This window comes from Girardinichthys multiradiatus, chromosome Y (assembly GCF_021462225.1).
Source record: "Girardinichthys multiradiatus isolate DD_20200921_A chromosome Y, DD_fGirMul_XY1, whole genome shotgun sequence".
NCBI classification, from domain to species: Eukaryota; Metazoa; Chordata; class Actinopteri; order Cyprinodontiformes; family Goodeidae; genus Girardinichthys; species Girardinichthys multiradiatus.
In genome coordinates, this window is record NC_061818.1 from 19,550,939 (window position 1) to 19,566,361 (window position 15,423).

The 15,423-nt window shown below is 40.6% G+C and overlaps 2 protein-coding genes across 7 annotated transcripts in view; both read right to left on the reverse strand.

Annotated features, from left to right (window-relative positions):
• spag9a (sperm associated antigen 9a) overlaps positions 1 to 3,716 on the reverse strand; it is a 47,943-nt gene extending 44,227 nt beyond the window's left edge. For 5 of the 6 annotated variants that reach the window (XM_047359735.1, XM_047359734.1, XM_047359731.1 and 2 more), the window contains exon 1: positions 3,226 to 3,716. In XM_047359735.1, the coding sequence (XP_047215691.1) occupies positions 3,226 to 3,525 (300 nt within the window). In that variant the 5' untranslated portion in view covers positions 3,526 to 3,716. The remainder of the gene's footprint in view (positions 1 to 3,225) is intronic. The other variant, XM_047359733.1, reaches the window with a different exon arrangement.
• Positions 3,717 to 8,967: 5,251 nt separating this feature from the next.
• On the reverse strand, positions 8,968 to 15,196 carry LOC124864948 (lipopolysaccharide-induced tumor necrosis factor-alpha factor homolog). Its single transcript, XM_047359890.1, has 3 exons — positions 14,989 to 15,196; positions 9,338 to 9,482; positions 8,968 to 9,206 (listed from the first exon to the last, which is right to left on the reverse strand). Exons 1-3 carry the CDS (start codon positions 15,194 to 15,196, stop codon positions 9,101 to 9,103), a joined length of 459 nt encoding a protein of 152 aa, XP_047215846.1. The 3' UTR covers positions 8,968 to 9,100.
• Positions 15,197 to 15,423: the final 227 nt, after the last annotated feature.

A 15,423-nucleotide genomic window follows, 5' to 3' on the forward strand; every position in this document is an offset into this window, starting at 1 on the left:
AAACTAACCTGGAAGCAAAATGAAATCAATGTTCTTACTTCTGACAGACAGAGCCACAAACTGGGCTCCATTTTTGTACTGGCCTAGCTAGATCCCCAAATGTACACAAAATTAATTATTTTTATGTTGTCATTAACTAGTATTCTTTCATTTTATCTCTGCATCTTTGATTGCATTTGTGTATCAACGGCAATTGAATTAGAATAGCATCAGAAAAGAGGTAATCCTGCTGTAATAGGGTCAGAGAAAATTTGCTCTCAATCCTAAATGGACATTTTGTGCAAGCTTACTTTACCACTTCACTAGATGTAATAAATCAGCACTGTGGAAAGCCTGCAGGGATATATAACTTCCTGATCATCTTTAACAATCATCATCAGGTAACAATAAGATAACTGTGACAACTTTTGGCATTTCTCAGGCACATTGAAATGCACAAAAAATTAACTAATTTTACATTCATCTGCAAGCAGCATCCTTCTTCTAGTGCACTTGGGGTCTTGTCTGTTGACACTTATTACGAAAACGGTAAAACAAAGGAAGAAAATGCAAAAATGAAGGCTGGAGGATGTTTCTAGTTTGAGAAAGGATCACATGACCTGGACGTAACCAGCAGGCCTGATGTGTCCCTTCCCACTCAGTGTTCCTCTGTGAAATGAACTAAAAATAACTGTCGCCGGACAATCTAATGAACAGCAGTTTTATGATTTTAAATGAGTTTGGATTGAATTTAATGTCTGTGGGTATTTGTGTCTGCTGTCTCCCTGCTTCTGCGTGCCTGACTATACTAACTACCGTCTGCTGTGTACTGGGCCGGTTTCCTCGCCGTGGGCCAAAGAAACAAACTGTGGCAGACGGTCCGAGTCACGTTCTTACAAAAACAGAGGCTCAGTGCAGATACCATAAACAAACACGGCCACAAGTTGGGAATTATGTTTTCTAAAACACGACACACACTTATCCTACAAGTGTGCTGTAAAGAAAATGAGCTTTCCTTTTTTAAAAGCATACATTCTGTCTCTTGTCTTTCTAGATTTTAAGCATTATTACAACAGCCTTATAGAGCTTTCAAAAGACCTAAAGAGGGCCTTGTTATTGTTCATTTGTGACATTTCATCTAGAGCTTTCAAAATACAACAATACAGGAGGAAAAGCTGGAGTCTAAAATAAAGGTGTGCAAGCTCTTCAAAGATAATAAAAAGCATCACACTAAGTCTAAAAAGCTTTATTTTACGGCTTAACTCAAAGAATAAAAGCAAAGAATACTTTTTTGAACACTTAATAATTTAACAATTAACTAAAAGCAAGAAAATTACAGTTTACAACTACTGCTGGGAAGAGGGAAGCATGCTCATGAGATTTTCATCCAGAGGCTGGGAAGATGTTTTTCATTGAGATCTAAATCATATTCTGTCTGCAGGTTACGGTTGAACCAGTGTTAACTGATGGAATTATGTTTTTACAATAGTTAGCCAGTTCTCCCCACTGCAACTCGGTAGCTTCTTAGTTTTGGTACCCAACTTTTGTTTCCTTGAGTTGTCTGCCATGGGAGTTTTGACAGCCGACGTTTAAAAATAATGTTCTACTATGTACTCATAGTCTGCTTGAAAGAATGTAGTTCTATGACTCCGATAAATAATGTCTGCCACTATGAGGATGCGTAGAGTTTTTCTGGTTTCATTAGGAATCATAATCTCTCATGTCTTAAAGAAGTCAACAAGCTCTGTAATGGAGTTTTCAGAAAATAACAAACAATGAAATTAAAATAAACATGAGATTTCAACCTTTTTATGACTACTTTCCTCCATAATTTATGAAAATACGCATCAACAAAGAGAAATAAATGGATATTTAATGTTATTTGTTAAATATTAGTTAATTAAACACCAAAGTTGCTGCAGTTTGTCGATGACATAGACAATAATAATCCAATGATATTAATACTTTTAGGTAACATGTAGATTTCATGATTTCAGACATTTTTTAATAAAATGTTTATTTTTTAAGAAGGTTACAACAGTTTTTATCCAAATTGTCCAGAATGTTCCCATCCTGACAGTCTGCAGCAATACAAGCAAGTGTGTGTTTCCTCATGTGTGCACTGTGTAAGTCAGCCAGATTCAAAACCAATCTTTGGCTGGTTCTGCCAAAAATGTTGAAGCGTCGAACTACTGCCAACTGAGCACAGGGGCTTCTCAGGAGCCAGAAAAAAAAAAATTCCCTGCATTTTCTATTGATCCTAAATGTACTCTGAAGTTAGACAAATTGTCTCTCTGCCTTGTTTTTCAGTTTTTCCCACACATTGACCGTTTAGCGGTCTGTCCCTGCATGTGTTAAGTGTGCAGACTCTGTGCAGAAGCCCCCATATGTAAATAAATCAGATTTAAACATGGCATATTCTAAAATAATGCATACATTTATTAACTACCAATTAATTACAAAGCTGTAGCATCTATTATTACCTTGGAACTAAAAGCTGTAGCACGAACAGAATATTTTTCCTTTGGCACTACACTCATGACTGAACTGAGGCCTGTTCTTGTTTCCAGTTCAGTCCCATAATATTTGCAGGAAAGTGGTAGTGGAGGACTTGCATTGGAGGCCGCTGTATTACAGTTAATCCTTATCCTACTGCTCTTATGTTCCCAGTATTCAGAGAACTTCAGTATTACCCAGTTATACTAGCAAAGAAATCCCTTTTATATTTTTCTTTACTCCTTAAAATACTATAGCACCATCACACCCCAATATCCAATGTATATTGGAGCTGATGCTCATATTATGATAGAAAAGTTAAAGTAAATGTATTTTAACAGCTGCATGGTTTTTATACCTCTCTGTTTTAGGTATTTAGACACACATAGGGTAGAGTAAAGGCCAAAAACGCTGAGTCACGTCACCTGTTCCTTCATTCTGACTCCCACAGGACTCAGATGTGACTTCACAATCTGATGCAATAACCAAAGCTCGTGTATTACTTATCTATCTGACAGAAGCTGGGCTCATTACTGTGCTATTGCCTTGACTACTTCAGCAGAAAACACATCGACTATAACTATAGAGTCCGGTGTTAGTCTTGTTTACATCCTGAGTGGGCTAGGTGGATGCTGCCACGTGTATAGGTGGATTCACCTGCCTCAGGGATACTAGGCGGCTCTCGTTAACCTCCAAAGACAAAATAAACATCTTGTTTTGTTTCTTTTCCCACTCTCTCTTTCAGCTCACCTCCTCCGCATGTTTCCTCAGCGCTTTCTCCCGCTCATACTGGGTAATGAGCTGCTCGTTGTCCTCCTTTAGCAGCTCCAGCTCCACTTCGTGCTCCTGGTTCTCCGCGAACACCGAGTCCAGGTTCTCCAGCACGGCCACCACCAGCGGCATCAGTTCCTTCACCACGTCCTCGTCATACTTGCCGATGAGCCTCTCAAACTCGCGGTAGATGGAGCTGGCCAGGCCCGAGACCCGCTCCGACATCATCGCAGATGTCCCCGGGTCGTCCTGGTACACAACTCCGTCTTCCAGCTCCATTTTTCGTCCTCTTCCCTTTCAGCAAAAAGGACCGGCCGGTGTGGGGTTTTATTCGCGTTACCCCGCCACTATGAACGCCTATATCTCCTAAATTAAAGTAGGCTTTCTTTAAACAAACGGGCACATTTGTAACGGCGGATGGATATATAAGCTACGTGGATATCTTCCTATTTATTCCTCGTTCGTCTCGTGCTGCCTTCAAATGCACTCCGAAAGGTTGGACTTCCCAAAGCATCTTTAGATAAACACAAGTGTTCAGACTAAATTCTTTTTCATTTTCCGGAAAGCACAAATACAAAATTCCGTTAGTCTTGTATCAACACATAATCTTACGTTTTATTTAATAAAATATTTTCATACAAACAAAAGATGTACAACTTCTCTTTTATTTTTCTGTTTTCTTTTTTGGGTTGGGTGCAATATTTGAATGGATTTACACTGCATGTGAAAAAGAAATGATACATCTTTATAAGCAGGAAGATAACAAATACCAAATTTCTAGCGCTCACCTTCGAACATCCCACTTACATTTCCCGCGATCTGTGAATCCACCGTCCAACAGCTGAGTCGTTGACAGGATCACGTGATGACGTCACATCACGCTAAGGTGGACCATTTGCAGTGACACACTACTGTGCTCATTGCTTTAATATTTAAGTAAAGAAGTGTCATTATTTATTCAAATTTTCATGTATGCTCATAGATTGGGCCCCTAGGTCCTAATATCACCTAAATGTCCTAAACACTGAAATCTAAACTAAAATGTATGTTTTATTTTTACTTACCTGATTAGATGATGATTGCTATGGAAGAAAAAATCATTACCATATTTCAAATGAAAAAGCAATTTCAGAAATGCTTTTTCATTTTAAGAATGTGGCTGCATTGTTTGACTCATAAATGAAATTAGTAATCAATCATCCTATTTGCATTTTAATTTTCTTCTTCAAGACTGCTCATTCCTTCACTAAATTAAAATGAAAAAGACATTTGAGATTTATTTTTCAAAATGTACCCCAGCAAATAGATACCAGAATTCAATTTGAAATGTAAAATTTGAAAATGAAAAAGCATTTCCAGAAATGCTTTTTCATTTTAAGAATGTGGCTGCGTTATTTGACCCATAAATAAAATTAGTAATCAATCATCCTATTTGCATTTTCTTCTTCAAAAATGCACATATGCCATAATCAAAAAGAAAACAAAGCAGACATTGCTTTTTCGTTTTCGTGGTCTGCCCGCAAAGTACTGCCCAGAACTCGAAAACAAAAAAGCAATCCGAGCTGCGGGCACAGCAGAGTGACGTCAGCAGCCGCTCTTCCTCAGCTCCCTGCTGACCGAGCTACCCATCTTGTTCGGTGGGAGGCGCTGTGCACGTCTGCAGTGCATTACATTGCAAACGCGCTGAGAAATTGATTGAATAGCAGCAGGACCGAGCTCAATTTGTGGCAGTGGCAGGCAGAACTGGTAGTTCCGGTGGCAGGCTGTGGCATCCTTGTGGCAGCCTTATGGCCTGGGACATCCAGCGTGTTTTTAAACATTTATTTATATATTTCTGTGAGTGACAATTCAGAATAGCCGCTCATGCTCTATAATAAACCGGCTGTTTGTGCAATAAATCGTCATCCTTTCAACACGTCACACATACACATAGTGCTATTTATTTTCCATGTCAAGTAAATACAATCACCTTATGTTATGGGTCTAAAGCTGTTTATTAAATAATAATCAATAATGAAATCATTATGTAAAGGTAACAGGCTATAACAATAATGACATCCCGTTTCCCAATAATCAGCATCAGCTTCCACAAAAACAGCGGCAACCGCATTGGCAAGCTTTTACGGCCGGTCTGCCACCTTCTGGCATCCTCGCGGAATCCCGTGCCACCGTGCGGCAAGCTGTGGCAGTTCCGGTGGCAGCTTCGGTGGCCACCGGAACTGTGGAGCTGTGGCGGAACTACCAGTTCTGCCTGCCACTGCAACAAATTGAGCTCGGTCCTGCTGCAATTCAATCAATTTCTCGGCACGTTTGCAATGTAATGCAATGCAGACGTGCCTCCCACCGAACAAGATGGGTAGCTCGGTCAGCAGGGAGCTGAGGAAGAGCGGCTGCTGACGTCACTCTTCTGCGCCCGCAGCTCGGATTGCTTTTTCGTTTTCGAGTTCTGGGCAGTACTTTGCGGACCACGAAAACGAAAAAGCAATGTCTGCTTTGTTTTCTTTTTGATTATGGCATAAAATGTGCAGTCATGAAGAAGAAAATGCAAATGCAAAGAGGATGATTGATTACTAATTTTATTTATGGGTCAAATAACGCAGCCACATTCTTAAAATGAAAAAGCATTTCTGGAAATGCTTTTTCATTTTCAAATTTTACATTTCAAATTGAATTCTGGTATCTATTTGCTGGGGCATATTTAAAAAAATAAATCTCAAATGTCTTTTTCATTTTAATTTAGTGAAGGAATGAGCAGTCTTGAAGAAAATGCAAATGCATTGATTACTAATTTAATTTTTGAGTCAAACAATGCAGCCACATTCTTAAAATGAAAAAGCATTTCTGAAATGCTTTTTCATTTGAAATATGGTAACGATTTGCTTCCATAGATTGCATGATGCCAAACAGCATTTAGCAATATACACTGCCTGGCCAAAAAAAGTCGCCACCTGGATTTAACTAAGCAAATAGGTAGGAGCCTCCCATTAGATAATAACTGCATGGGCGGTTATGTTTCAGCTGGCAACAAGTTATTTAACCCCAACTGGTGCAATGAGTTGCTTCTCATTTCTTAAACAACCATGTCAAAAGACACATCCAGTGGTCGTGGAAAAGATGTCAGTCTGTTTCAGAAGGGTCAAATTATTATTAAAGGATCAACGCATTATTAAAAACTGGAAGGATAGTGGGGACCCATCGTCTTCGAGGAAGAAATGTAAAAATCTTGTATGATAATGATTGGCGATCACTTAAACATTTGGTGAAATCAAATCAAAGGAAACCAACAGTAGAACTCCGGGCTATGTTTAATAGTGAAAGTAAGAGCTATTGGAAATATGAATATGAGAATATTATTTAATATTTTAATATTAATATTTTACCAAATAATATTTCGGTCTGTTAAGGGTTGTCCTGTGAATACCAGCCCTAATAAGGCAATGGTATTAGGACAGAATAGAAAGGTGTGAGACGAGCTCTGACATTATTGAACAGCATAAACTCTGCACATATATGGAATGAATTCACACAATTTCTTAAAATACAAGAATTTATTAACAAAAATAAGTTAACTCACAAGTCAAACACATTTTAATCAACAAACTCTTTACTATGCTAAAACAATCCAACTAAACTACCAAGCAGAATTAAAGAATAATGAAGACTAATGGACTATGTACAATATAAACAAGTTGATTAAAGATGATTAGAAATCATGACCAAAAAGAGTGATGCAACATTACCATGCAATGTTTATGTTTGAGAACCAAGGATTATCTTGAAGAATCTGGAAGTGAAGTTAAGTTAGTCTTGGAACTTAGAAAATAATCAGCAAATGTTTAGACAACCATTCACAATGCAAGATTGGATTAAATATTATTTTAATAAAATAATGTTTTGAATAATGATCTGCTGAATAAAACCAACCTCCTGGATGACTAATTCTCAACGGTGTCTAATTAACTGCCTTTATTTATTAAAATAATATTTGGAGAAATATTATTGAGTATTTTGGAAAAGAGCCAAATCTTTCTGGAGAAATGGGGCTTAATGGTGTTTACTTAGTTATCAACTCTAGCAAATGATGTTCAGGGATTATTATTCACTAGCTTGAAAACTAACAACCTTTCTGTTGACTAGCCTTAATGCTAGCACACGGGTTCTTACCGGCTGGCCGTTGGGCTAACAAAGAAGCTAGCTAAAGTGCTAAGCTAGAAGATAGTTTAGCGCCAGAATCAACACATACCTTTAAAATACCAGGGTTAAAATGCATAAGCGCTGACGGCGCGTTATGAGCAATGTTCTGGTTAAAACCACCCTTTTAATAAAGTTTATCTTAGCTTTAAAACATACAAAGAACACGAACCGGCCTGTGTGCTACAGGTAGCATGCTAGCACCAAGATAGCCAAGTTCCACAAAACAAACTTCATAACATGAAAACGTTCAGATTATTTCATCCTAACTGTTAATCTGCCCAAAACCCAACATCTGAACCTGTTGAGGGAATGTTGTCTAAGGGCGAAGTTGGAAGAAGATATCCGTCGTGAACAAAGAGTTAGCTTCCCGCTAACTTCCTCAGTTTCTTCCGATCAGAAGGTGACCAGCTGTTCGTTACCGTAAACACGTTTGCGGGCCGTAGTCTTTCCTCCAGACTCGGCTTGTCGAAACAGCTTCTCCACCGGGGCTTCTCTCGAACACCGTTTGCTTCTGTGGGGCCTCGAAGAGAAAATGTAAGCAACTCTTACACCTTAATTTCCCCGTTCATGAATGAAAATACTGGATACACAGACAGTATTCCATTCTACTTAACTTTGCATATGATCGGTGATCGTATGGCTTCCTGGGATCCAGTTGAATTTAGGTCTTTTTGCCAGCAAAAGACATTCAGCGCGCTGTGTTTCCCCTCCTGACCGGTTGGAAGAGAAAGACTTGTGGAAAGGTGGGGGCTTTTATTTGGGTAATGGCGCCACAGGAAGTCCGCAGTTACCCCCTTTTCTGGCTGTGCTGGAAGAAGGTTAATGCACTTTATTTTGAAAAGTTCCAGGAAAGTATGTACCGGAGTTTTAGTGTTGAAACCCATGTCTGTATGGTCCCAACAGAGCATTTCCACACGCACAATGCCAAGGGAACTCAAGGGGTTGGGACTGAACAGCTGTGGAGCCTTAAGAAAACCACTAATCAGTGAGGCTATCCGGAAAAATAGGCTTTAATTTGCTGGAGAGCATAAAGATTGGACTCTGGAGCAGTGGAAGAAGGTCATATGGTCTGATGAGTCCAGATTTACCCTGTTCCAGAGTGATGGAGGCGTCAGGGTAAGAAGAGAGGCAGGTGAAGTGATGCACCCATCACCATTAATCATCATGCCTAGTGCCTAATATACAAGTCTGTGGGGGCAGTGCTATGATCTGAGGTTACTGCAGTTGGTCAGGTCTGGGTTCAGCAACAGTATGTGTTGAAAGAATGAGGTCTGTTAGGTATTAATTAGTCAACTCAGAGGCAAGGAATGACACATAGTCAGTTTTTACTTGCGGCAAGGGTAGCTCTGCAGTACAGACTACAAAGTGTTGGCACCCCTCTCTCTTTATTTATACATGCTGGTTCACACACAGTTCAACAAACATTCAGGCTGTGTGTGTGTGTGTGTGTGTGTGTGTGTGTGTGTGTGTGTGTGTGTGTGTGTGTGTGTGTGTGTGTGTGTGTGTGTGTGTGTGGGGTCAGAAAGGTCCCTAGATGTTGCTGATAAAAGCATAACTCATTCCTTTCCCCATCTCCATTTCTGTGACATGTAAGGAGGGAAAGACACTTAGAGCAGACATGAGTGATAAACAATACAAAAGTTTGTATTTGGGACTGGTTTTACATTCGTTTGTATATGTAAACAACACGTTTGCAGTTTGGACAGCGATGCTCCACATCATTACAGGAATCGAGGCAAAATGGGATACAGCAGCAAAGCCAGAATCTGCGTGTGGAAAAAAGGGGAAATTGGATTCTGTTAGACTTTATTTAACTTTGGTTATTTGTATTTGTTTTTAAATAAATTTAGGCTGTGATTTATTCCTTGAACGTGTTTAACATTGAGCAGATTTTTACCCCAAGAGGGTCATCCCTCCACAGATAGCCCAGGCCAACAATCCTGGTGTGTGCTGTGTCTGAGTGATCACAGTTTGCCGGCAGTGAAGACACAAAGTCTGTCCAGGGACGTCTGTTAGTCCAGGTGCTACTACCACATGAGTCACTGAAATATACAACATACACAATCATAAAAAAATTCTTACATATTCTTTTAAAATGATTTAATGGTTCAAATGAGTTTGTTGTGATAGTTAATTCTTCCTTTGCTTTCTAATCTAACACTTATATATATATATATATATATATTTACCTTGTAAGTAGCCTAAGAAGCATAAACATTTAAAAGAATACATTTTTGAAAATGCACAAATGGTGTAGGATGCTTTCCTTTGTCTATGCAAACTGTGCGCAGTCTGTGAATAAATATGTACATGCATACATGTGTAGTGGAAGTAATCCAATATGACTGTTCAGTAATTGGTGAAATTTATGAGGCTTGGTGGTATCATGGATGGTTGAAAATAAATCAGAGAACATAAAACTATGTGGGGCTTTTCTGGATGGTTTGCCCTACAACTCTCTTGTAGTGTATCTTCCAAAAAATATTTATATTTTCTGAACATTATATTATTTTACAATGGCAAACATTAATCTACTTAACAGGATTTTATGTGAATAAATTGAGAACTTTTGTGAACAGCTATTTTCAAGTGTTTCAACACATGCCTATTCTATTCTAACATATTGTTACCATGCGGCCTTAACAGCTGGATTGCCAGTGAGAAATAATAATAATAAAGTCAGAGGAAGGTGGAAGTAGCAGTTGGTTTATTCAGGTGCATACCATTCAGCCTAACAGCATCAAGCCCCTTAAATAGGTACAGCTGATAAAGGACTAAACCATTCTTTTCATGGAATTTAACATTTCACAACTTCCAACTCGAACATACATTTTATCAAATATATACATATTCTCCCTTACCTTTTATAAATGTTTCATATTTTTTAAACCTACACACCCAAACACCATAAAACCTCACAACTACTAAGTGCACACATCCCCCACATTTTCCATGGTCTCTCCCAGAACCTATAAATGGTGTCTTTTACACAAACATTTCCTCAACTTTCAAAACAGTAGACCTTATTTGCTCTAAATAACAATTCTCCTTTCACAGACACCCACCCCACTTCTTAATGAGGAGCAGCTGTGCAGAGCCTGGAACAAAAGACTACATGCTCATTATTAAAATATTTAATAAATATTCAATAAAGAGTTAAAACTTGTGTGCAAATGATTAAGTGCAAATCCATGCATAAAGTGCAGTGCTAAATAAAGTGTTTGTTAAATTGCTAGATAAAGTGCTTTTAATAAAGTGCAAAGGTGCTCTGAAAGTGCTATGAATTACTTAAATAAGGATAGTCCAAGTAATGAAGACCTCTTCATTACATTTCCTCCCCCTTAAGAGCACAGAACTTCAGTCCTCCATCCTGGATAAGCAGTCAGCAACCACATTGGACTTCCCTGGTTTATACTGAACCGTAAAATCAAATGACTGCAGAGACAAGTACCATCCAGCGATGTGGGAATTGGCATCCCTCATGTGTCTTAACCACTGAAAGGCACGATGGTCAGTCTCTAGAATGAAGTGACGTCCCAGAAGATAATACCTGAGGCCCTTCACATGCTTCTTTCTCCACCATTGAGTACCTCTTCTCCCTGTCGAGCAGCTGCCACTCAAAAATACCACAGGCCTCCTTTCACCTTCCACCTCTTGTTGAAGGACCACTCCAAGCCCCACTCCTGAAGCGTCTGTTTGCTAGACGAATGGTTTGCTGAAGTCTTGGCTGTGTAGAACTGGATGAGTACATTCTGCTGCCTTGAGGTCTTTGAATGCTCAATAACATTCTTCTGTCCAGTGCACTTTGTTGGGGCCTGAACCCTTTGTTAGGTCAGTCAGTACAGCTGATCGGTCTGCAAAAGAAGGTACAAATGTCCTGTACCAGCACACCAAACCAAGGAATTGTCTTACCTTCTTCTTTGTGGTTGGAACTGGGAAGGCCTGAATTGCCTCCATCTTTCCAACTTGAGGTTTTATCTTCCCAAAGCCAATGACAAAGCCCAAATACTCCACTTCCCTCTGGGCTACACTCCTTGGGGTTAATAGTCAGTCCAGCCACTCTGATGCGGTGTAGCACCTCCTGCAGGTGAATCACATGCTCCTCCCAGTACTGGCTATATACTACAACATCATCCAGATATGCTGCAGAAAATGCTGACACATCTCTCAGTACATGATCCATTAAATGTTGAAATGTTGCTGGTGCACCCTGAATCCCAAATGGCATGGCTTTAAATTGGTACATACCAAAAGGAGTTTTGAAGGCGGTCAGCTCTCTTGCCTCTGGTGCCAAAGCCACTTGCCAGTATCCTTTACACAGATCAAGTGTTGTAATGTAGCTTGCTGAACCAACTTTCTTCAATAGGTCATCAACCCTGGGCATCAGGTACGGATCAAAGTTGGACATAGCATTTAAATATCTGAAATCAATACAGAATCTGAGGGAGCCATCTTTCTTTGGTACCAGCACAACTGGGCTGCACCACTCACTACTTGACTCCTCAATTATTCCCAAATCCAACATCAGCTTTATTTCTTTTTCTAGCACTGGCACCAACCGTTCTGGTATTCGATAGCTCTTTTGACGGCCAGGTGTATCTTCTTTCTCCCGAATCCTGTGTTGAACCAGTGATGTGAATCCCAGGATTTCTCCAAAAAGCGGAGGATCCTAAAGAGGATTTATGTTGCTCTGCTCAATAGGGGACAAATGAGAAAGATCAACTGAAGCACCTTCTGATGTGCTAGTTGGAAATAATTTTTCAGTCACCTCCTCATCCTTAACTGCACGCACAAATAACTCCTGGTGCACAAGCACCTGTCGACTGTGAAATTCTTTCAACAGGTTGACATGAAATGTCTGATATTTCTTAGCTCTTTCTGGCATGTGCAGTTCATGAACAACTTTACTCACTTGTTTGGTGATCTCATATGGTCCATGCCATTTTGTCAGCAGCTTGTTATCGCTGGTAGGAAGTAGTAACAGTACCTTCTGCCCTGGAAGGAAGACCCTATCTCTGGCCTTCTGATCAGGTCTTTTGATGTTGTTGAGCTGCCTTCATGTTATCCTGTGCAAATGATGCCATTTCCTGCAGTCTCTCCCTCATATTGATGACATATGCTGCAATGTTTTCACCCTCTTGCTTGGGGTCTTCCCAGCAGTCCTTCAGCAGATCCAGTGGGCCTCTCACTTGGCACCCATACAACAGTTCAAAGGGTGAGAAGCCTGTGGAAACCTGCGGAACCTCCCGGTAAGCAAATAGCAGGTAAGGGAGCCATTGGTCCCAGTCAGCCCCTGTGTCAGAGACAAACTTGGGCAGCATATATTTGAGAGTCTGGTTATATCTTCCCACTAGCCCATCTGTGTGGGGGTGATAAGGGGTGGTATTAAGTCCCTTAATCCCTAACAATTTGTACACCTGCTTCAATTATTTGGACAAAAAGTTTGTCCCACAATCTATAAGAATTTCTCTTGGTATTCCTACCCTAGAGAAAAGCTGCAGGAGACAGTTAGCAACATGGCGGGCTTTAATGGATCTAAGTGGAATGGCCTCCGGGTACCGTGTAGCATAATCACAAATTACCAATATGTAACAATAACCTCTAGAGCTCCTTTCTGATGGACCCACAATGTCCATGCCTAGCCTTTCAAAAGGTGTCTCCATGATTGGCAGTGGTTGTAGCTGAGCTCGGTCTACTCCCTTGCCTGAAGTCAACTGACACTTTTCATAAGAACTACAAAACTTAGAAATCTGAGTATACATTCCTGGCCAAACAAAATGGCTGCTGATCCTACTCAGTGTCTTGTGAAATGCCATGTGACCTCCCCAGGGAATTGAATGCCCCAGCTCCATCACTTTGTGCCTGAACTGTTGTGGGAGGGCTAAAGCTTCACACTTTCCTTTTTTCTGGTACATGATACCTCCTTTAATCATATAAACTGCCTCTTCCAGAAAGTTTACCTGGTGCTGATTAGTTCCCACGACCCCTGTCACCTTTTCAAACCAGAGTTTTAGAGTAGGATCATCCCTCTGAAGTGCCCCTAAATCTGAGGGAATGTCAAACTCAAATAGGTTATTTAGCTTAGACAACGGTGCTGTCCCCTCATCACCCGACCCTTTGAACTTATCTCTTCTTTTCTGAGCTCTAGACTTCTTAGTCTTTCCCAGCTCTGCTTCCAGAGACTCCCCAAAGAAGGGCAGCTCTTCCAGTCTTGTTTTTGTACTTTGTGCTCTTGTGACTTCATGACAGGGTTTCATTGATTCTGCTGGTATCGCTTTAAACTTAACTGAGCTCTGGGTGTCTCTGTCAGTGAGCACTTGGTCTGACTGATGTATAAGGTCAAATAGAGTGGGGATATCATTCCCAAGTAAAACTGGATATGGCAAAGAGGGGACTACCGCTACCTTTAACAGGTACGTCTGACCTCCGACTGTCAAATAAACCTCAGCTGTAGGGTAAAAATGTTCATCTCCATGCACACGACTTATTTTAGCCCCCACCCCACTTAGCTTTTCTTCTGAGATTAAGCTAGCGTGCACTAGAGACTGGAAGTATCCAAAGTCAAGCAAAGCTTCTTATTTTTACCCATTAACTAGAACAGGAACAATGCAAACTTTCTTTTCTACCATCTCTGTGGCTGGTCTTGAAACTGCACACAAAAGAGATAGCTCTGATTTCAGGGCAGGGCAAAAGTGTTGTGTATGGCCAAAGTTGTTACAATTATAACATCTTATATCTTGGAATGACGACTTGGGAAATGACTTTTTAACATGGTGAGGTCTTTGGGAGGGAAGCTGCCGTGAACTAGAAACATTTCTAGGCTGAACATGACCACACCCCTGTTCACCCCCAATGGACTTACTTGGTTGGGCATTGTGGGTCTCCCAGCCAAAATAGGTGCTCTTGCTTCCCTTCCTGGCTGTTGTGCAAACCTCTGCCAGGCCAGCTGCTTCTTTTGCTGTTTTCGGGTCAGGCTTACGTATCCAGATCTCCAACTCTGGATTAACCATTCTCAAAAACTGCTCCAGAATTGTCTGCTCAGATATTTCTTGTACAGTAGATCTTTCAAGTTTAACCCATCTTGAAAACAAGTCTTTCAATCTTACATAAAGTTCACGTCTCACCTGGTTCAACCTTCAGGGATCTGAAGCGGCGTCGATAAGTGTCAGCTGTGATCTCATACTTTGCCCCAAATTACTTCTTTCACTTTGTCATAGTTCTCTGAGTCTGCTATATCCATAAGAACAAAAGCTGTGCAAGCTTTCCCTGTCAACAGGGGGACGAGACGAACAGCCCACTCTTCTCTGGACCAGCGACACACCTGGGCCATCCTCTCAAATGTGGCCAGGAAATGTTGTCATCCACAGATAAGGGAAGACATTTTGGTTCAATTAGACCTGGTACAAAGGGCCACCTGGATGTCACCACCATCTGATTCATGTCCATATACTTCAGATGTTATGGGGGGAGGTGGTGCTTTAGAACAGTCAGGTTTATCAAATACAGCATTTACTTGAAGCTGAATTTGCTGAAATTGATGCTGCATACTTTTCCACCTTTGCTCTTGGCGAGAGAAATCTTTCTCTATCTTCCGGTCTTTGGCTGCTTGAGACTGCAAAAGAGACTTCACCAAGTCTGCCAGTTCCTCCAACCTGTCCACAGGGTTGGCTGTTGCCGGGGCCTCTAGACCAGATGAAGCTCCAACCCCTTCAGGCTCGTCCTCTTGGTCTGGCTTTTTCCCACCTCTAGTCATCATCTTCTCACTGTAGCTTGAGGATCCCTCTTCTGACACTACTTGTTACCAGGCAGCCTTCACAGCTGGATTGCCAGTGAGAAATAATAATAATAAAGTAAGAGGATGGTGGAAGTAGCAGTTGGTTTATTCAGGTGCATACCATTCAGCCATAACAGCATCAAGCCCCTTAAATAGGCACAGCTGATAAAGGACTAAACCATTCTTTACTTGGAATTTAACATTTCACA